The 23,386-nt window shown below is 46.5% G+C and overlaps 1 protein-coding gene across 1 annotated transcript in view; it reads right to left on the bottom strand.

Moving 5' to 3' along the window:
- LOC135368970 (membrane metallo-endopeptidase-like 1) overlaps positions 1-23,386 on the bottom strand; it is a 110,717-nt gene that overhangs the window by 63,017 nt on the left and 24,314 nt on the right. The window contains exon 3 of the mRNA XM_064602551.1: positions 10,692-10,878. Coding sequence (XP_064458621.1) covers positions 10,692-10,878 — 187 coding nt within the window. The remainder of the gene's footprint in view (positions 1-10,691; positions 10,879-23,386) is intronic.

Raw genomic sequence — 23,386 nt, 5'->3', positions numbered from 1 at the left:
TTTAAAAGCCAGATTAACGAGTACCCCGGCGTCCTCTCAACTGCTCGCAACCTAAATTTCTAATTCTCTCAGAATACATGCACTCTTTGGTATCGCTTTCAGACTCCCCGGTTGGTTACCCCAGGAAATCATTGCCCTCCGGCGAAGAACATGACAGCCGGTGATTCATTGTATCCTTTTCCATTTGTGTGACAAAGCACGTGTGCTGCCCTCTCCCCCTTGTACATATTCCCCTCTCATTCTTTGGAATTGTCTTGCGTCACCATATCTCATTCCTGTTGAAGACAGCGCTGCTGTCGAAACGTCGAATACCCCCTCTTACTTTTTTATAAAGTTCCAAATTTATACCGTGTCCTGTAGAAGCACTGTCTCTATAATTCAATGACACGTTTTATGGGACACCCTGTATATATATATACAGGTTGTCCCAGAAAACGTATCATTCAATTATAATAAAAGAACTACGCCACCTAGAATCATGCGGTCAACAGCATTTGTTCTTATTAGGTTTTTGCCACCTCCTAATGTGAATATCATGTACTCCAAGCTTAATTATGTAAATATTTGCGAACTGAACTCGGAAATTTGCCAAGTAAAGGTCACTTTTTTACCCCACTAATACGAACAGCGTACCGAATTCACTCAAATTCATGCTAATTCACAGGGATATTCACGAGCTATCCCATCGGAAAAAATAGCCGAATATCATGCTTTTCGGAGCACCGGACCATAGCGTGCGATGACTTTTTGAGCGCAATCGCTCTGAGTGAGACGAAAGGAGGATCCGAAGCCAGCCCACAGAGTGATAGTAGAAAAAGCAACAGTTCCTAAAATTGGGAGAGGGAAAGCATTTATCCCAGCGAAAGTCGGACGTGATAAGCCGTGCATGTTTTATCTCTTTCTGCGATGTCGGGGAGGGCTGGGTTTCCAACCTCCTTTCGTCGGACTGACAAAGATTGCGCTGAAAAATTCACCGTGCGCTATTCTGTGCGACCTCCGTAGTGCATGATGTTCGGCTATTTTTTCCGATGGGACAGCTTTTGAATATTCCTGTCAATTATCATTAATTTGACTAAATTAGACACGCTCTTTAGATTGGTGGGGTAAAAAAGTGACCTTTGCTAGGCAAATTTCCGACTTAAGCTCGCAAAAATATACATAATTATACTTAAGTTACACGACATTCGCATGAGGAGGTGGCAAAAACCCAGTAAGAACAAATGCCGTTGACCGCATGACTCCAGGTGGTGTAGTTTTTTTTATTATAATTCAATGACACGTTTTCTGGGACACCCTGTATGTTTGTAACTCAAACGTCGCCATGCCAGTACTGGACAGCTGTTTCGGCCTTGTTGGGCCTCATCAACAGTACGCAGGCAGGCAACGTGTGAGTGGATGGCGTCAGAAGGTCACGTAACACGTGATTCCTTCCGTCCGGGTGAGATAACTCACTCACTGAAAGCCCAGTGCAAAGCCAGTGAAGTATACAAGGAAAAATGTGGCCCAACAAGGCCGGAACAGCTGTCCAGTACTGGCATGGCGACGTTTGAGTTACAAACATATGCTATACGTGGAGCCAAAGAGCTCCGGCTATTTTTTTCCTTGTATATATATATATATATATATATATATATATATATATATATACAGGGTGTTTCAAAAAACGTGTCATTCGGACTTTATAAAAAAACGGGGCGGCGGAAAAATACGAGGTAAAGGGCACTTGTGTGGCAACCGAATTTGCCATCTTGCAAAAATATTTTCATTTGATTTTAATTAAAAGAAATTGAATTTCTTTAATTGAACTTCAAAATTTCCCAAGTCAGCCTAACGTTTTCTTTACAGAATTAGAGAGCCCGTAGCGAACTTAGTCAGGTCCACCAAGAAATTTGCTCGATATTGCAAATAGAACTGCCCAAAAAAAGTTCCGAAATTGAGGCTTCAAAGTTTCGGGTGTTCAACGGCGCACCAAACCAGTCCGAAAGGTGCGCGGAGAGGAGGACATGCTCTTCTGCAGCTGACGTAACCAACTCATCCCCATAGGAGAAAGACTCTAGCTCATAACACTGCTGCAGCTGGTGTCTTGATGCCAGTGTACTGCAGATATTTCTAAAGTTCTTGATCTTTGATGCCACTGCTTGAGATTCTGGTGTATTGACTCAAATCTCATTGACCACTACTGGCTGAGTGGCCCAAGTTGCTCGATGAAGCGAGGGTAATGCACAAGAAAGTGCAGTTTTGGCTTGATGGATACGTCAGGGTATCTGGTTAAAAAGTGACACAAAACTTCTTGAATTCTAACTTGAAGATATGCTACAAAGTCATGTGGTATCTCGGGAGCAAAACTGAGGTTAGCCACTTCACGATAAAGTAGGAGTATTTCCCAGTCCGGGTTTCCAACTGGAACACTCTCGCCGAAAATGATAGGCACGAGCCGCAGGAGACACGATTTCTGTGATGCAGTCCCTTTCAGGTTAGCGTTGCCATTGATGAAAGATTTTGGAACAGGCTTGGGCTTATTCTTCCTGTCATGGAAGCTGTTTGGGAATGTATTTATCTTGCTTAAGCCATCAAACTTGAGAACACCTTCACTAATAAGTGCAGCAAGAACCTGTCGCAAAACATGCTCAAACGAGCCCTCAATGATGTCGTGCATGATATCCGGTGGTAACTGCACTGTGACATCAAACCGTGGCAATTGTAGCAATGGAGAAGGCCCTGTCGCGCCATATATTCTCTTGCTGGCATTGCTGTTCACTGGTACGCAAGACAGATGCCTCTTGTGGGCATCTAGGCTCCTGATAACACAGACTTGTTCTGTAGAAATTCTTGGAATGGATTTGGATGATGCAAGACAGAACCGGCAGAACCGGCTTGCGTTAAAACAGCAAGTGAAACCTCCAAGGCGGTTCAGAGAGAGGTTGTCTCCACAAAAGCAAAAAATGTAGCTTTTATATTTCGTTGGGTGTTTCCAAGGAAAATCGATATCCCGTGCTGCTCGAGCTCTCTGATGTCTTCGAGCAAAGGCTTCAGAAACTCGTCCATGCCAAACTTATTAACGTGCACATTGCGTGCTAACAAAAGAAGATGAATGGATTGCAGCTGTGATCGGTATTTCAGGTGAAGGCTTAGCAGCGAAAAGTAAACACATACAAGTTTGTATTTACCACGTGCTGCACCCAAAGGATTAGAAATCTCCAGTTCATCAGTGTTCATGAGCAGGAAGAGAGTATACTGCTCGGGTTCTGACATCAAGTCTCCAAAAGTTCTTTGGTAGAGTGCGCCATCCATGAAGTTCTTGAGCAGCGTTTCACTGTCATGTCCATTTGTGTCCTGTCGCTCAACAAAGTTAGAGGAGAACTGTGGCACTTCACATGGACATTTTAGCAGCGGTCCAAGGGGAACATGCTGAAAGCTTGCTTTCTGATCCGAAAACTTGCATTCTTGAGGACCAACATAAGGGAAAGTATTCCCAGGCAAAAATCTGGACTGGTTCCAGAATGGTTCCATTTGAATCTGGACTGGTCCCATTTGAATGTGGATGGTCGCGGAATGGTTCCAGTTGAATCTTGATGGTCCCAGCTGGATTCGCAAGTGGGGTGGTTGGTTCCACATTGGTGAAATCAGTGGTACCACTCTGGCCTCAAATGGTTCCAGAACTTACAGTGGGAGCCTCACAGGTACCATTTTGTTCCCACAATGGTCAATTGAACCACTTGAGATTCCAAGCTGGGCAGCTTCCCCCTTTGAGATCCGTTAGGGGAAGAAGAGGCCACTCTTGCCATATACCCTTGTTTTTTTTTTTTTTTTGCTTTTTTAAGTCATTATTTTGATGTATTTTAGCACACGTATGATCTATATTTCTTGTTTTTTATCCGTTTACGTCTTCGATAAAATATATGCTGTAACTTCAATTCGTGCTCATATTCTCATCTAAAGGCAAATGTCATAAAATGTACCAGCAAAATGCCAAAAGGCACAATCAAAAGATGACACACTCCGCCAAACAATTAGAAGAACTAAAAACAAACAGGTAATTGCACGGGCTGACCCAAAGCAGATGCAATAATTACGAGGGCGCTCCGGTGCGGTGGGAGGCTTTCAATTCAAATTCTAACGGCGGGCCGCGACAGGCGAGAGGGAGCAGAGAGAGCGCAGGGCGCAGGCGTCAGTTTGAACTTTGACGCGTCGTTGCGAGGTCGTTTTTTCTCTTCGGTTGCCGTGGCAAAGATCGGGCATCTCCTGTGCACTATTTACGTGGTTTTAGTGCGTTTTCCAAGACAACGTGATGACAATGAGTCATGTGAAACATATTGGCGATATCTCGGAGAAGTTTCGACGCTAGGAAGACACGGCTTCCGGAGAAGAACCGGACGATGAAACGCCAAACGGACTGCACAGAATGCTTCTTCCGATGTTAAGAGGTATAAGTGCTTACCGTGGTGCTTCGATTACTACTGATTATATGTTTTATTTCAGGAGATAGAGGAACCTGAGAAACATGGTTAAGACGAGTATAGAGATTAGGGTCGTTGAGATTAGGGGGGTTCCTTTTTGTAATCGTGCTCAAGAGATTCAGCCGTTACGCACAATAATGTTTGCCTCCGAGTTGTTTATAAACTTTGATATACGTATTTATTAGCTTGGCAAACAAGGAAAGGTCAGTCAGTGGATGACGGCTTGCTGGTCCAGCCTAACCCACCTTGCGGTAAAGATGAACTTACCGAGAGGCTGTTCAATAAGAAACAGCATCGATGCCATAGCTTCTTGTATTTTTATTTTTTCATAAACAGCAACCCTACCTTCTTTAGCCGTTCCCGTTTATGTATGTACACTTCACTTAAAATTCATGTAAGCGGACAGGATTTGCGATAAAACGGCCGCACAAGACAAAAAAAAAGTGTGTGTGTGTGTGTATGCAAACAATATAAAGACGATACTAAAAAACACTGAAATTTAGAAAGGACATCTTTCATTACATGGTCGATTGGGCGGCAGTTTTAATGTGAGGTTTTTGTATGAGGGTTGTGTCAGGCCATTCCACCTAACGCCGTTTCGTGGAGTCCGACTTATCCAGCGCAATTTTATCGAAAGCTTATGACCGCTCTAAATGGCTCCACAAATCATTGTCTACGAAATACCAAGCAGGGCGTCCTCCTGTCGCGACCGGGCGACCAATACATCCCTCGTGAATTTCAAGCCCGTTGAAATAAAGTTCCGCTTCAAAATGATACCGCTATGTATATTTGGGGGTATCCCGAAATGCAACCGTTAAGAATCTACCGTTTAGAATCCCATATCCTCAAAATTCCAAACGGCGCTAGCGTAGCGTTGCGTGCGTGCCCAACTGTGAGGAGCCCCCCAACGGCGCGGTGAACTGTCAAAAATACATAAACTAACATAACCTCTGAAAACTGACCTAACCTATCCAAATTCTAATAACTTTTGCTGCTCTGATGTGACCGCCATGCTAAGCCTCACGGACTCCAAATGCCGTGTTTTTATTCACGACAATGACTTCAACCGACGTCAAAATCACGCTATGCCGCGAGGTTTCTCAGTAATATGCATTATTCAACACTATCATTCCGCCATTCTTTATATTGAAGCTTAAATGTAGAAATCTGGGATTTTGACATCTAGGATTTTAAACGGTGGAATATCGTGGCATCCCCGTATATTTTACACTAGAACACGTGGCCGCTCGAGAAGGTACTAAGGGCAGTCGAATATACTTGAAGTCCCTGGAGGTGGCTGCCTGTCCGTTCTTCACGCCATAGGTCTTTGGGCAGTCTGGTTTCATTCGCCATATCTGTGCTGTCCATTCGGAGGGATTCCAGGAACAAGGGTAACCATGCTACCACAAAAGCGCTAATCCGGAAGGAATGTGCTTCGCCCGCTTTTGAGGTCACGGTTCGAAAGGCAGGAGTCCTAAGGCCCGTGTGCAGGCAAATCTATGTTCGGAAGAGGACCAGTAGATTCGCGTCAGTTTCCGGCCCACGTCGATTTCAGACAGTCGTGCACGCAGCCAAGTTCGCTGTGAAACTTCTTGTAAGTTACGGAGTACGAAAAGCGGTAGTGTCTGGAGACGAAATCGCGACCGTTGATGACGCAATTGGTCCGGCTGCTGCTGTATTAAGCATGACAGAAGAGGAATTGAGGCTCCGGCGCCTTATGGTGAGTAGTAAATGTACATTTTTCTTGGAACAACATTGCGGGACAGAAGCTGCCGATATTACGATGTATGGACCTTTTTCACATACGCGTCGTATCCTAACGGCTCTTCAACGAACCATGCTCGGCGCGCGTCAAAACAAATCAACGTGGGTAGCACAAAGGACCAAAACCGGTCCGGAGTGGGGCCGACAAGGTCGCGCCATTCGTGCGCTCTCCCCACTGGTCCCCACTTCTGTCGTCCCCATAGTGTGCCATCTAGTGAAGACGGAGATAATCCTCACCGGCGCCTCAAGGTCATACGCATGCGCATAGGCCATTGCGAAAAAGGTCCATTGCTTTGTCCTTTCTTTCAGATTTACGATGGTGACTTTGAAACATACGTAGAAACATCGCTATCGGCCAGAGTTCAAGCTAATGGACAGAATCCTTTTCGAAGATAACGAGTCTGAAAGCCTAATGTGAGTTGGCCCTTTGTTGGAAACAGAGACCTTGTAGCTGAGAGCATTTCTTTCCTTCTTCGTCTGATATCGTTTGAATGATGTGATACGAAGTAATTCTCAGAAATGCAATTTATTTGTTGAGGCAAGGCCAGGTGACACAAGTAAGTTCTCAGGTAACGCCATTAAGATCCTTTGCTAGAACAACACGAACAGTTTTTGTTCGTGTCATTATTTGTTTCCCCAGTCTCATCGCGTTGTTCAGATTACCACAATCACAAGACTGCCTACCTCTTTGCCGTTTTACTGTAGCGAGATTGCAAGTGCCAATAAGTGACTGCTGCAGAGTATTACCAACTGTACGTTAATATCACTGCTGACTTTTTCGTACATAATACAAATATCTTCGCAGGATACAAGACGTTGTGAACACTGCGGCCGTGCCGAGTGCGTCAAAGCCCCGTACGGAGGACTACGTGTTCCCGCCTGTTCTGATTGATATTCAAAAAGCGATTTCGAATCATCAGCAGGGAAGCATATTTGAAGCCCGCTCAAGGGTTGTGTCCTGGATCTACTTTGATCTTTGCAACTATATGAGGTTAGTATTCAGTAACAAGAAATTTACTGAACTTGTCAGGCTGTTACGCAAATATATAGCGCAATTAGAGCTCGTTTTGATGTCGGTAGGAAGTTTTCCTGCGGAGTGTTTTATGGCGACATGCAAGACGGTAGACCTAATTTTATTTCGCAACTTATTTACTGCCCAACGAACGATTATGCACTTAGTATGTTTGAATTAATTAATGTTTTAATTGTGATGCCTTTCACCATCCTCAACGGGTATACTAGTTGGTTGTGTGACGGGCACCCACTGAAACAAAAATGCATTGTCAGCAATGATAGGAGCAGAAAACTCTCACTTCGAACTAATTTTTTTTTCTTATTTCTCTTATCCACACAGGTTCCCAGACAAGCTGTATGAGACGGCGACCCGGGAGCTCGTGCGCCGGTTCCCATGTCTCTCAGACACAATTGGCTCAGGGAATGTAAGTTTATGTGCAGCATTTTGACGGTGTTGCTCATTAGACTGGGAGCAATGGACGGTGGGAATCAATGAATTTGCACTGTCGTAACCTTGTAGTATCAGTCATCTAATCAGTCCCAGCTTGGTACGCTGTTATTTCATCTTGCCCGTTCATACATTCTCCAGGGATCATGGAAAGCTGCACTGCGCTCCAAAGCCAAATTTGAGCGTCTCAAAATGACACGATCCGGGGACGCCGTTCTCATCGCGGAAGCTACGAGGCCGTCCAGTCCTGGGGCCAAAAGGCCGGCGGGTAACGCTCTCGAAGGCACCGCGAAGCGGACGTGCAGAGTAAGAAGGTCGAGCAAGACAAAATGTTTTACTTATGGAAGTTATGATAGCCTATGTGTCATCTGCTTGAGCTATGTGCTCTGTATGATTGAATTTTACACGCGTTTATATTCTCTGTGAGACTATTTGGTAAAGCTATCCTTATTAAAGCTTACTGCTACTTTTCTAGGTTCCCGTCACAGATGCGCCACCCAGTGACACCCCCGAGACTGTACAGCAGCACATGGAATTAATGAAAGAAGAAATGCTGAGGGAGCACCCAAGCGCTCTGTTAATTGAAAGCAGCATGGGCTTCACATTGGATCACCGCCGTGCATGGATGGTGAGCAAATGTCCATCCTTCAAGGAGGTGCTGGAAACGTACCCGGCGTTTCAAGATCCCAAGCAGGTACTTATCATTGCCTTATGACTTGTATTTAGCTCTAATTAATGTCAGCTTTTGCTCATTGCACGGATCGCATAGTTTATGTCTGGAAAACAATTATTTTCTGGTCCTTCAGGTTCGGCAGGTATTTAACGCGATGACAGGCATCAATATTGAAACTGCCTTCGACCAAGCGCTCCAGGACATCTCAGGGGCAGTTTTGAAGTATGGCAGGAACAGGCGTCATTTGAGAGGTCTCTTTGCGCTTTTGGACAGCTCGGGAGGAAATGACGGTAAGATAATTCATATTATGAATATCGAATTCTTTATCCATTTTATAATATATGTAGTGCATGCGTATTTTTTCTGAGTATCAAGACGACGTATCAATCTATGTATCGTGCTGAAATACCCAGAATCCCTGATAATTCTCTCAGTATTGCGCGTTGATTGTCGTTGATTGTTGATGTTAACAAAATAAAAGGGAGAGGTTGAATTCCTCACACGATGAATTCGCATATTGCGCGTGTTTGGTATCAGTCGAGGTCATCGCCGCGAATAAAAGCGAGGTCTTATAGCTGACCGTTAGGGTTAGCAGGGAAGCCGGCGTCAAAGAAGAACAAATACTTGGAATTTTGTTAGGTACCACTATTTTTCTTAGGTCAGGTTAGTATTTTGGCAGTTTACCAGTCTGTCAGAAGGGTCCACGTCTGAAATTTCCGATTGCGATTTTGCTATGAGAATCGGCCCTCCGACATAAACGCTAAATGACCTTGCGAAAATGGCTTCTATATAATATCCGTAGTTTCTGTTAAAAGAGGTATGTGGAATATTCCCTGTGTATATTTATTGAACATTCACGTTTTCAATATATGCAGCAATAACTGCGACACTCCTGGTGGCTCCCAGTCTTCTACGCGAAAGATGCGAGTCTTTCATTAAACCGCAGGTGAGTGTTCTGGCTCATGCTTCATCAATTTGGATTGCATTACTGAGTTCTGCTTTAGACATCACATAGTGAAAGGTTTTCTTTTGTGACTTTCGGCTATCCTACCATGGCACTGTGCGTGCCTTTCCGTTATTGCGGCTGGTGCGAACCTTGAAGGCGATATTGTTTTAGAAACACTTCTAAGATTTTACCCTATTATAACATTCCAGGCGAACGACGAGCACATCTACCCTGTGGTGTGCTACTCCGGTGAGCTGCCCTCTCCAGAACGAGTGCTGGTATGCCTGGAGGCGGAGTCTATAGCTGTATCAAGCTTGAAGGAAGCAGTTGTGACGCTCATCGCCCGTTACTTGGTGATGGACATTGAGTTCCTGCCGAAGTGCGCTTCGACACTGCAAATGCTCTGCACTTTAATTGATGTACCCCTTGCTCGCATCAACCCGTGTGCTAAAGCAGCGATTTCATCGCTCAAGTAGGTTTTTAAAATAAAAATATTGAGTGTGAAACAGTCTTCATGATGTGCTCTCTTCTTATCCACACACACAAATCACCGTAACAAAGTCGTCATTAATATTGGCATCAGGGACAACCCGACATTGGGGAACAGTTCTCGTTATAGCCGTAGAAAAGCAGCATGAATTTGGTGGCAAACGCCTCACCGAAGGATGTAAATCGCTCCTCTCTACAGGCAGAAATGTGCTGCCTATAAGGTAGAAATGTCTCATCACGGGGTGTAAGGGTTGACCCTCTCGGGTAAAGCTACTGTTTCAAGAAAGTAGAGGACTATACCCCTCTAGGGCAAAACATTCCTGCCGCCACGGTAGAATGTTCCCTCATGAGGGGAGCAGCATTTATCACCAAGACGGTGCCAACTTTCTCTTTAAGGAGGTAGATTTGCGTGCCATAAAAGGCAGAAAACATATACCCACAGAGGGAGGACATTCCACCACGGACGAGGAGAACTTTGGCACGAATGGGGGAGAACCGCCGACCCTCACTTCGGGTTGAAGAGTTCAACCCCTGGGGTAGAAGTGGAGGGGTAGAACTGTTTCTACCCCACTTCTTTCTACCCCAAAAGGGTTGAGAATTGGGGACAACGCACTTCTACCCCAAAAGGTTGAAATTTACACATTTTTTTCTTAGAGTGTATTCGTTAAATTAAATCGTTAAGTCGCATATTCGCCACACAATTTTGAGACGAAACGCACATTTGTACTACGTGCTATTTAATTTCAGAGCATTCAAACATTGATATAACCATTGCGTCTAACGAAAAAGCCTTTCCAGAGAGCTAGCAAAATGGCGTTTCAACATAGTAAAGTTTGTCGGCAGCGAAATTTTTGTAGCGGGCAGGACGTTAGCATAATGTAGAGAAGAATTAGTACCTACCTGTTCCCTGCTTTGAAGTGTGAAGAAGTGATCTACGTAGAGCCTTCCCAAGATCGTAGAAGCCTCCTCCGAAAGGTCCTCGGTGCATTGCAACGAGGTTCGTGCTTTGTAGTGTCTGAGCGATTGCGGTGCGAAATCCTTGAATCTTTGAACTATCCTCCACCCGAAGTAGTTTTGGATGGTGCTCCTGAATCAAATGGGATAGTTTCGTCAATTGTCGACGTTCATGGAAGCTCAAAAGCGTCACGAAAAAGTCGTAAAAACTCCTTTATGGGAATGGCAATTGTAATATCAATTAGTTCAAGCTAAACCAACAATTTCGATCTCACGTACTTGACGGGTGCAGTTAGGGATGTACAATTCCAGAAAAGCTTCAGCCTCCTCCCTCCCCCCAAAAAATAAAATAAAATAAAAGAGTTTTTCATGCTTCGCTTTTTTCGAAAACTTGGAACAAATGAAAATAATGAGGATACTATTACTACAGCGTGTAACTTGTATCTCACCCAACAAAATCTACCAATGCCAGCGTGCAGTGATCCGACTTTTGTTCAATGCAAGTGCAATAATGTTGTGTTGAATTCCGGGGGTGTGGTTCGACCAGGTACTGTGGCGCCGCTTTTGCGCAAACCTTTGAAGATCATGTATCGGGAGCGGAGCTCCTGATCTCTGGTTAGGTAAATACTATCACGAAGCGTCATGTATTCCGGTACCCAATAAAAGTTCGAGTTAATTGTAATCCAAACGACCCCAATCTCCCCAAACTCAACACTGGCGATGAGGAAGCGAGCTACTGAGACTCGATCTCCTGGGAAGATTGACTTTCGTTCGTAATCGCGCCCCATTCACAAATTCACGGGACTTCAGATGGCAGCTATAGCAATAATCCGCGATTTCGATGTTTCAAATTCTTCTCGTGGGATGTCTACGCGGATCAACCTCGTTTCTATTACGAAGATACCGCTATCACGGATGCTCCAACAAAACTGCTACGCTGCTTCTGGTATCAAAAGGCTTCGAATTTTCCTATCCCTCGTTTCACCAGCGACTCCATCCGACAAATCCTACGATGAACTGATCGTACTGCTGAAATGTCTTTTCACTCTGAAGCCATCGGTAATATACATCCGCTTCCAGTTCCACAAAAGCGTGCAACGTTCCAACGAAGGAATCACTACACATTGGCTTACCCCGACTAGCAGGAGACAGGAGATTCGGATCCAAACTGAGCGAAATACTACGTGACCAACTTGTGCACGAAATACGCGATGAAGTGCCAGAACGACGATTGCTCGCCGAACCGGAATTAAACTTCGACGGTGCCATGAAAAGGCACTCGCCGCCAAGACAACAGCCGACCAAGTAAACGAGATGCAAACTCAGGGCTCACCGTCCATGGCTCATCACATAAATGAGAACCGTTGGAAGCGTTACGAGCATTTCAGGCAACCATGCCAGAAATGTTTGTGTTATTTCAGAGTGTACACTTAAACAGTATCATATGCATGGCAGCACATCTTGTGTATTTTGAGCATGGTATGAATTTTGAATATTGGTTCAGTTGTTGCATTATGGTCACATATAAGGTACTCTTTCAGATTTATCAACGGTTACATTTGCAGTTTCATGTGTGCAACATCACATATCTTTTCTCAGTGTTGAGTAATGTAAATCTAAATTTTCCCGCTGATGTGCTTCGGTCTGAAATTGTGTGCCCTTCGAGACGTTTCAGTATTACATTCGAGCAGCATCATGTGTGCAGCAGTAGATTCTTCTTCTCAGGTTTAAGTAAGGTAAATCTGTGAGTTGTTGTAATCTGACAATGCAACCGAAGCTTGTGTTGCATTCAAGTGGTGTCATGTATACAAAAACATCTTTTATACCTTTCTCTAGCTGCTGTACTAATATTGTGACTACATACACATTCCTGCAGAACACCTTGTGTGCTATTACTGGTATGATGTGCAGCAGTATATTGATCATGTTAATTATTCAATGACTTGGGCTTACATTTACCTTGCTACTTTCGGATAAGCCTGTCACGCAAATGCCCTACTCCTTGGTTTGCTTAGCTCAAGATTGTACCGAAATAATACACCTGGAGCATTATTTTTCAACTAGAAGTGGCATTACTATCGCAACACACCACACACCGCATGTCTATAAGGTGCATGCACAGTGCATCAAACTTATTCTCAGGTGCAGGCAAGCTGGTACGCAATTACAAAATGAAACAATATGGTATAGTCATGCCTTTTCCTCCGAGCCTCGGGCTTCATATTGTTGTACTCACATGCAGCTCATTTCGCCTGTGCTGGGTAGCATGAGCAAAAGCGCATATTATTGTTGTCTATCACAGGACACGGGATATACATGCGATACAGCATTCTATACATCATGTAGTCTAACAGTTGCTCATCTTTGTTGTATGTCAGGATGCACGGTTGCCGTACAGCATTTATGTCTTGCGCCTTGTGACAGGAAACAATCGTGTATTTTTCTGCTACAACCGGGAAACTACAATAAAGAATTAGAAATACTGTGGCATGCCGTAAATCACTATGGGAAATGGCAATTTCAAGGACTGGGGGAGAGTGTCATTATAACAGGGGAAATGTTCTACGGTGAAAGTTTTTAGAGTATTCGGGTGTTTCTGATCGTGTGTGTTTTTAGAGCGGAACATTTTCGTCCGAACAATCAGGGCCTGCCTAAGGCTCGCATCAGGCTACCAGCACGCTTGCGGTTTCACCTTCTACACCTTCACGAAGTGGACGACGCCGGGAACCCAGTAGAAACGTACTGCTGAGGAGACCCAGGATTCCGGAGCTAAACAATCAACGCCCGTTGAGCTATTTTCCGGCCCAGAACACCTAACAGCGACAGGAGCTTGTGGCCGCGGTTAACCAGACCATCTAGGCGGAGAAGCTCCCGTGGGGACAGGCTGTAAGCAGGGAAGACATCCTGGAAGCTCGGAGGACCAACGGCCTTTGTCAGCGTGTGTCAACGTGGCTGGAAAGCGCAAACCCGGTAAATACTGAAGACGCTGAGGAAAGGTACGACTCCTATCATCTGAGCGAGGATGGTCTCCTGGTCCGGTACATTCCCCAGGCCGACGACGAGGAGGTTGGTGATAGCCCCTTTCGGATCGTAGTTGCAAGGAAGCTACGTAAGTCGTTCCTCAAATACTTCTATGATTCTGCATTGTCGGGTCACGGTAGCGGCAGCAAGACTTATTTTAAGTTGTGTCGTACCGCGACTTGGCCAAACATGAGATAGGATACTTTGCGGTATACACGCAGCTGTCCGATATGTCAGAAGTCTAAGCCGCGTGGAGGGCAGCCTGGCATCAGGCTTCATTGTGACCCTCCCTCTTTTCTCTTTGCAGGACGCGAGGGAGACAGGCCGGACGGCCCCTTCATCCGTATCTCTCGCTCAAAGGTCGGGGACGTACACCCGGCACGGAACGGCCGCCACCTCGTTCGAAGACCAGTTCCCAGAGCGGAAGGATAGAGCGACACCATGTCGCCACTTGCACGGTGCTGGTAGGCCTCCTCACAGTCTCTTACGTCTCCAGAAGACGATGGAGGGACCAGTTCCGCCCCCTCGAGGAGATCCCTTGTATTCGACTCCAGAGTCATTTCGGGGTTACACCTTGCAGAAAAGATATCCTACTGAGCCCCTGCCTCCCATACCTCTGAGGAGCTTGCTAGACTCTGCCAACTATGCTGGTTCGCCGAAATCTACCCAGTATCCCATCGAGCAGGAGCTCTGCACCAGAGTAGACTCTTGCATGAAAACCTGGCACCGACAGCCTTGGGCCCAGAAGACGTTGCTGCTGCAGTCGCTCTTCGGCGCAGATATCAACCTCAACTACTGGCCGATGCTCGCAGGGTTTCTCCCGACGATGACATTCTGGACTCACCGGACATCTATTTCTTCTTTTTTTTTTTGGGGGGGGGGGGGTTAAACAGGTAAACAGTCACAGAATTGTTAGAGAATTGTCACAGTTGGTCACAGAATGGGCGTCATGTTTTGTGTAACACACATAAAATAGTGTTTTTACGTCGATTTCTTCAATGTGATCTGCCATGTTGGCCCAGGAGGGAAAGGCACGTCGACGTCTCAGTCCGCGGTGCTGGCGAGACCGAGAGTCACTAAATTATCTTCGTTTCAGAGTATCAACACTGAGGTCCAAGCGAGAGCACCATACCGGTATCGTCGCAAGTTGAGGATCAAAGACGGCTAATATAATGCTCCCTGTAGGATAGAGAAGGGTTTTTGACTGTTGTGCGATAATCCATGTATTGTCAACCAGAGCGTCCCGAGGATGTCAAGGCGAGCTCAAGGCCGTCAACTGCTGCTAGCAAACGAAAGGAAAATTTCACCCGCGCACAATAGATGGCGTCGTGTGCTAAAGTGCGCAGTGCGCGTGCGCGTAGGTAGCGTTGGCGCGGAAACAACATGGCGCATGCTCGCTCTTAGAACTCAGTGTCGATACTCTAAAGCGTAGCTTATTTAGTGACTGTAGCGAGACCATCTCCACCCCCCCCACACACACACGCAAGTGCCCTGACCTACACTGGACTAACCTAATCGGGTCGCGCTAACCTAACCTAACCTAACCTGACGCTTTACATTTAACGAGATCCCTTCAAATTCGAGCCGGGTTCTCCTGCAGTAAAAGTGGTTCAGGTTGTATTATTCATACGCATAAAAAAAAAAATAAAACATTTTCTAGAGTACACTATTTTATTGGTCTTCTATTTTTAATTTCTGTATATGACCTTCTTTTACTCGCATATGCAGTATATCTTTCAAACGCTTTCATTAATTTTTGAGACCCTGTGGGTCAGATGAGCCCGACAACCACCTGCACCGTCGAAGAATTCTCGAGGAATTCAGGCTTGACAACCAGGAACATGAAGCTTTTACTGAGGACTGCCGCACAGTAAGTGCCAAACAAACAACTCAGACATAACAAACGAAAACACCTAAGTGTTAATAGCACCCGATTTCATTCCGGATTCCAGAGAAAACAGAAACATATTGTTGTCCCCATTCCTGTTTCTGAATACAGATTACAATTTGGCGGAGATCGATACTTCAATGTCCGCCATCTTGAGCGCAGAATGACTCAGACCGTTGGAAAATTCCCGGCGAAGGGTGCCTACTCCAGGGTCCACGTGATGCTACGTCATACCAAACTCGCGGGTTACTCGGGTTGAATAAAAAAACGCGCCCTCAAGCAAGCCTCCAGCTGAGACCTTCTGCTCGTTTAGCAGGTGTGTAGTCAGAGCGCAGCGAAGTCATCGCGGGCCAGTAGCCGCGTATCCTATACGTACAGGTTTGCCTCTGCTTTGCAGGCGTTAGTCCGGTATCTTGCTGATAGGAAACCCTTTCCTGACATGTTTTTTTCAAAGCGTGAAACTGCTTAGGAGTCTGTCTCCTGCCTGTTGCGGCCAGGACATATTAAAGCGATAGAGATTAAATTCTGCTTAAATTCTGCAGCAGTATCAGCAGCCAGCACATCAGCAACACGTCTTTGCTGTTGTCAGATACCTTTTTAATTGCTTTTTGCACGATTTTCAGGAAGCTTTTCTGGTATCGAATCACATTCCAATTTCTCTCCCCGGTAATGAGAATTCGTTCTCTCTCAGTTCGGAAATTCACACGAACCCATTCCTATCCGCGGTACATGAAATATCAGACGGGTGGGTTCTTGAAGACACCACCTTGCACATGACAATTCATCCGACCTCAAAAGAAAATTAATATAAACAAGAAAAAAAAAACATTCATCCCGGTCAAAAATTCAATAAAGTCAGCTGTTCAGTCGGACTGTATGAAACTTGTTTTAAGAGGTATAGGATAATCAATAGTCACCATGCGCAGTGACTGCTAATTCTTAACCGATGTGGATAATCAGGTTTGTGCAGGGTTGTGAACAACGACACAGTTGAGCGAGTGGTTCAGGTGTTTCAATTTAAAGAGCAAAGCGTTTGTTACGTAGTCGCTGCAGCCTGTTGCTGCTATCTGACCTCAAAGGAGTGCTAATAGTGAAAACAATACAACACTGTGATTTTAAGCCTACGGTCTGGAACCATCCCCTAACTTGTAAAAAAAATAGAAAATACAATTTGCGATAACTTCTGTCTTTCTGCAGTATGTTCTTTCTCCAGCACTCCCCGTTGCGAAGTAAGCCCACGAACACGTAATTCATTGGTGGATAAGGGAGTGGAAGAACGTCCTTTTTCGCTTCACTGCTACCAGCCGCGATAAAAATATGTAAACCGAAACCTATTAATTACTGCAACAAATGACCAGCTTCGGTAGCAGTCTTTTCTGTAAATGGCGTCCACTGAAGGTCCCAAGTCCCAAACGTTGCCACACCAGCATTGGACAGCTGTTTCGGCCTTATTGGGTCTTCATCAGCAATGCGTAGGTGGGCGACGTTTGAGCGAGTGGCGTCGGAAGGTCACGTGGAACGTGATGTCCTCCCGTCAGGGTGAATGACTCACCTCTGAAAGCTCAGTGCGAAGCCAGTAAAGTATTAAATGAAGAAAAATAGCATACGCTCTTTGGCTGCACGTTGAACATAAGTTTATAAGTTATTCACTGGCTTTGCACTGGGCTTTCAGTGAGTGAGTTATCTCACCCTGACGGGAGGAATCACGTGTTACGTGACCTTCTGACGCCATCCACTCAAACGTTGCCTGCCTGCGTACTGCTGATGAGGTCCAAGAAGGCCGAAACAGCTGTCCAGTACTGGCAGGGCGATGTTTGAGTTACAGACATATGCTATACGTGCAGCCAAAGAGCTCCGGCTATTTTTTTCCTATTATACTTCACTGGCTTTGCACTGGGCTTTCAGTGAGTGAGTTATCTCACCCTGACGGGAGGAATCACGTGTTACGTGACCTTCTGACGCCATCCACTCAAACGTTGCCTGCCTGCGTACTGCTGATGAGGTCCAAGAAGGCCGAAACAGCTGTCCAGTACTGGCAGGGCGATGTTTGAGTTACAGACATATGCTATACGTGCAGCCAAAGAGCTCCGGCTATTTTTTTCCTATTATACTTCACTGGCTTTGCACTGGGCTTTCAGTGAGTGAGTTATCTCACCCTGACGGGAGGAATCACGTGTTACGTGACCTTCTGACGCCATCCACTCAAACGTTGCCTGCCTGCGTACTGCTGATGAGGTCCAAGAAGGCCGAAACAGCTGTCCAGTACTGGCAGGGCGATGTTTGAGTTACAGACATATGCTATACGTGCAGCCAAAGAGCTCCGGCTATTTTTTTCCTATTATACTTCACTGGCTTTGCACTGGGCTTTCAGTGAGTGAGTTATCTCACCCTGACGGGAGGAATCACGTGTTACGTGACCTTCTGACGCCATCCACTCAAACGTTGCCTGCCTGCGTACTGCTGATGAGGTCCAAGAAGGCCGAAACAGCTGTCCAGTACTGGCAGGGCGATGTTTGAGTTACAGACATATGCTATACGTGCAGCCAAAGAGCTCCGGCTATTTTTTTCCTATTATACTTCACTGGCTTTGCACTGGGCTTTCAGTGAGTGAGTTATCTCACCCTGACGGGAGGAATCACGTGTTACGTGACCTTCTGACGCCATCCACTCAAACGTTGCCTGCCTGCGTACTGCTGATGAGGTCCAAGAAGGCCGAAACAGCTGTCCAGTACTGGCAGGGCGATGTTTGAGTTACAGACATATGCTATACGTGCAGCCAAAGAGCTCCGGCTATTTTTTTCCTATTATACTTCACTGGCTTTGCACTGGGCTTTCAGTGAGTGAGTTATCTCACCCTGACGGGAGGAATCACGTGTTACGTGACCTTCTGACCTTCTGACGCCATCCAGTCAAACGTTGCCTGCCTGCGTACTGCTGATGAGGTCCAAGAAGGCCGAAACAGCTGTCCAGTACTGGCAGGGCGATGTTTGAGTTACAGACATATATATATATATATATATATATATATACAGTCAACCCTCGATTTATTAACCTTCAATTTATGAATTCCCTCGTTTTATGAACAGGAGCACGAGGAACCAAAATTTTTACTTACATTTTTCCCTCGTTTTATGAACCTTGATATTCGAATAATGAATGGAATTTCTGGGAACCAACTAGGACTTGCCCTGCGTTTTTTGCCCTCAATTTATGAACTGATCGTTCCGAGGTCAACAAAAATCTTCAAATGAATTATTCCGTGGTCTTATGAATGATGCCGGGATGGACGAACTTTTTCCTGGAATTGCACCCTAGACTTTTAACCCTTCGAAATCCGAACAACAAACGGGTTTTCTGGGGACACATTCAGGACGACCAAGTGTAAACCAGAAGGCATGGTCGAAAGCAAAATTACAATATATATTGCATTATAAACACAATCCCAACTCGCAAATACTGTTTCGTCAGCTCGATGGTACTGACTTAACGGAATTTTCGATTTATGAATCCCTCGATTTATGAACCATTTTTCCGGGAACCGAGGGTGTTCATAAATCGAGGGTTGACTTTATATATATATATATATGTATAACTTTTTTTCGAGATGAAATCAATATAGCATATGCTGAAGGACACCCCTTAGGCGGGCATTAACAAAGTCCTAAAGCAATGTCTTAACTTTCAATAATTAACTTTTAATTATAAAAGCTACGAAGTTGTACCAATAAGAACATCTGGTCGCTTCGGTCACCTGATACCGGAGCCGTTTTCAGAACAAAAATCCGTTCAATAGATGGTCCACCAAAAATTCGTGAACGAACACATTTCTTTCTTTATTTTGTTCATTGCGCATCTTCGGAGACGCGGCTTTCCTACACCCCTAACGTGCACTCTTAAAAATGAGTTTCACTACGTAGCACGCTCCTACCCAACCATTATCTCGAATGACATCGTTCTGTCCCTTGATTTGCTGGAAACGGTAGGCGTTCGCCATTTTTGTGACAATTATGAACTGCATAAGTGTCACAAAATAGGCTCCGCCTCCCGTTTTCAACAAATCAGGGGTGAGAACGTTGTCATTCGGGATGATGGTTGGGTAGGAGCGTGCTATGTGGTGAAACTCATTTTTAAGAGTGTGAGAGGGTGAAGGAGCTCTGTGCCCCCTCATTCGTCGAACATGAGCTTTAACTTGCGGAAACAAAACAAAAAGAAATGTATCGGGTGACTCTATCGGAACTGCCCTTATCTTGGGTTGCATTTTCTGTTTTCTTTTAATCTGTTTGCAGGACGGAGGAGGCGATAGTGTAGTCTTTCACGCTCTCACATTGTGGGTGAAGAAAAGTCGCGTCTCCGAAGATGCGCAATGAACAAAATAAAGAAAAAGAGACTGTGTTTCTTCGCGAGTTTTTTGAGGACGATCTATCGAACGGATCTTTGTTCTGGAAACGGCTATGATATCAGGTGACCGAAAGGAACAGATGTTCTCATTGGGACAACTTCGTACCTTTTATAATTAAAAAGTTAATTATTGAACGTTAATGAAGGGTCATTCCACAAGAAGCGATCCAATCGCGTGGCTCGACCATCACGAATTTTGATGCAATTTTTTTCTGAGATTGGTATCATGGAGATAGAGATACCCAAAAAATATTTTTGCAGGATTTGGTATGGTTGAAGCGCAAGGTGGCGCTGAAAGTCAACTCCTATCCTAAAAGTGGTGTAGCGCCCTCTGTGGACGCAATCATGATGACGACGACGCAATAAACGCGCCGGCCAGTTGTTACCTGGCAGGTGCACAGCACGGACCTATGTTCCTTATTATCTGCTAGGTATCCACAAACTTGGTGACCCGACTCATGGACACCGCCGGGACACAGAGCGGCCTAAGCGGTCAGGGTGAAGCCTCCGACGTATCGTCAGGCCCAGCTGTCCTACAAACCGTCCAGCAAGTCCGCCTCCCGCCTTTTTGGACCAAAAAACCCAAAAACTTGGTTCCGTCAAGTTGAGGCACTCTTCCACGCCCGCCGGATCCAAAGTCAAATGACTAAATACTGTGAGGTACTCCCCTTGATTCCTCCTGACCTGGTGGACGACATCGACGACGTACTCTCCACGGTGCAGGCAGATAGAGCTTACGATACCCTGAAATCCGCCATCCTCTCTCGTACTGAGATATCGGAGCGCGCCAGGATCCAGCAGCTCCTAACATCCGAGGAGCTAGGAGACCGTCGCCCGTCGCAGCTTCTCCACCGGATGAAGCAGCTGCTTGGACACTCCGCAGACGACCATGCACCGATATTACGGGAATTATTCCTGAATAGGCTTCCGCACGAGGTCAGGATGATCCTTGCTGGCAATGACGACGTGTCGTTGGATCGACTCGCCGAACTTGCGGATCGAATTACAGATTATGCTTCCGCAAGCCTTGCCCCCGTCCGTTCGCCCGCGGTTCCAGACAGCCCCTCGACGCCGGACTTGCAAGCGGCAGTGGCCCGCCTGACGGACGAGATGTGTAGGATGTCATCGCAGATGGCCGACTTGCGCACAGCGTTGCACCGCCGATCCCGAGATCGAGGGCAATCAAGAAACCGGTCTGCGAGTCGTCGACGCGCCTCGAGCCCAACGCAAGCGTCACAGCATGCTCCAGGAAGCCCTCGGTACTGCTGGTACCACCGTCGTTTTCGCCACCGATCAACGCGCTGCGAGTCGCCTTGCGACTGGCAGGAAAACCCTCAGGCCGGTCGATAATGGCGGCAACCGACCACGGCCTACGTCCTGCCCGCCTTCTGTATGTACAGGATCGTATCGCGAAGCAGCGTTTCCTTATTGATACAGGGGCCCAGGTGAGCGTTACACCGGCGACGCCTTCCGATCGGAAAATTCGTCAATGCCTCACACCCCCTCTTCAAGCTGCGAACAAATCTACGATCCGCACATATGGACTGCGTTCACTAACTTTGGACATCGGCTTGCGCAGGACGTTTCGTTGGCTTTTCGTTGTGGCAGAAGTCGACCGGGCCATCATTGGAGCCGACTTTTTACATAATTTTCATCTTGATGTCAGCATTAGGCAACGAAAGTTGAAAGACAACATCACCAAATTAACCACTGAAGCTGGCATCTCGACGATCAACTCAACCGGCATATGTGCATTTATTCCCGGTTCGCACTACGAAAACGTCTTGGCTTCCTTTCCCGAGCTGCTCAAGCCCTGCAATCTTTCAGCGCCAGCCGCGCATCATGTTACGCACCGCATTGACACCACAGGCCCTCCCATCACGGCGACCTTTCGACGACTATCTGGCGAACGCCTTTCCATTGCTCGTCGTGAGTTCGAACATATGTTGGACCTGGGCATCATCCGTCCGTCATCTAGCAGCTGGGCTTCGCCGCTGCATATGGTGCCCAAAAAGGAGCCCAACGACTGGCGGCCCTGCGGGGATTACCGCGCTCTTAATGCAAGAACAATCCCCGACAGATACCCGCTGCCACACCTCCACGACTTCGCGGAACGCCTTGCCGGTGCCACTACTTTTTCAAAGATAGATCTAGTAAAGGCGTATCACCAAATCCCAGTCGAGCCTGAAGACATACCCAAGACAGCAATTACAACGCCTTTTGGATTGTTTGAGTATGTGCGAATGCCTTTCGGACTAAGAAACGCCGCTCAAACGTTTCAACGTTTTATCAGCGAAGTTGTCCGAGGCCTCGACTTCGTAATTGCCTATATAGACGATCTTCTCGTTTTCAGTCCTACCGAAGAACAACATGAGAAGCACCTCCAGCAGCTTTTCAGCCGTCTCCAGACATACGGCTTAGTGGTTAATGCCAAGAAGTGCACTTTTGGAGTCTCCGAGCTCGAGTTCCTCGGGCATCACGTGTCCTCCGACGGAATCCATCCTCTTGCGCATAAAGTGAACGCCATCACCGATTTCCCCAAGCCAACGACGATCCGTCAACTACGTCGCTTTCTTGGCTTGGTGAACTTTCACCGTCGGTTCATTGCTAAATGTGCCGCCATCATTCAGCCACTCACGGACATGCTCCGCAACAACCCGAAGCCATCGTCAAGCGTCCCTTGGTCGCAGTCCGCTGACGCCGCCTTTGCGAATATCAAGCAGGCCCTAGCGGACGCTGCTATGCTAGTCCACCCCCGGCACGACGTCCCAAGCCGTCTCATGGTAGATGCGTCTAGCACCGCTGTGGGCGCAGTTTTGCAGCAGCATATCGACGACGCCTGGTACCCTGTGGCGTTCTTTTCGCACCGACTAAACGACACGCAAACTCGCTACAGTGTCTTTGGTCGCGAGCTTTTGGCCATCTACGCAGCAGTCCGTCATTTCCGGTACTTCCTGGAAGGCCGCACATTTCATGTTTTAACCGATCATAAGCCCCTCGCATTCGTCTTTCGTACCAACCGCACCGACTACCTCGCCCGCGAAGTCCGGCATCTGGCGTACATTTCGGAATTCACGACGGACATTCGTCATGTGCACGGTGTGGACAACAGTGCCGCGGACGCCCTCTCTCGCATTGATTCCATTTCTACGCCATGCACCGTCGGTCTCGAGGACATCGCAGCGGCGCAAGCTGACGACTCCGAACTCCAACAACTGCTAGCCACGCAAGACACGTCACTGGTGCTACGCGAAGTCCCTATCCCGGCCACACCGACGACTGTCATTTGCGATACCAGCACAGGCGTTAATCGACCGTTCATTCTCGTCACGTT

The sequence above is a fragment of the Ornithodoros turicata genome, chromosome 1 (genome assembly GCF_037126465.1).
Source record: "Ornithodoros turicata isolate Travis chromosome 1, ASM3712646v1, whole genome shotgun sequence".
Taxonomy (NCBI): Eukaryota; Metazoa; Arthropoda; class Arachnida; order Ixodida; family Argasidae; genus Ornithodoros; species Ornithodoros turicata.
Note: the sequence above shows the minus strand (reverse complement) of the source record. Positions and strands in the feature narration are given on the sequence as shown.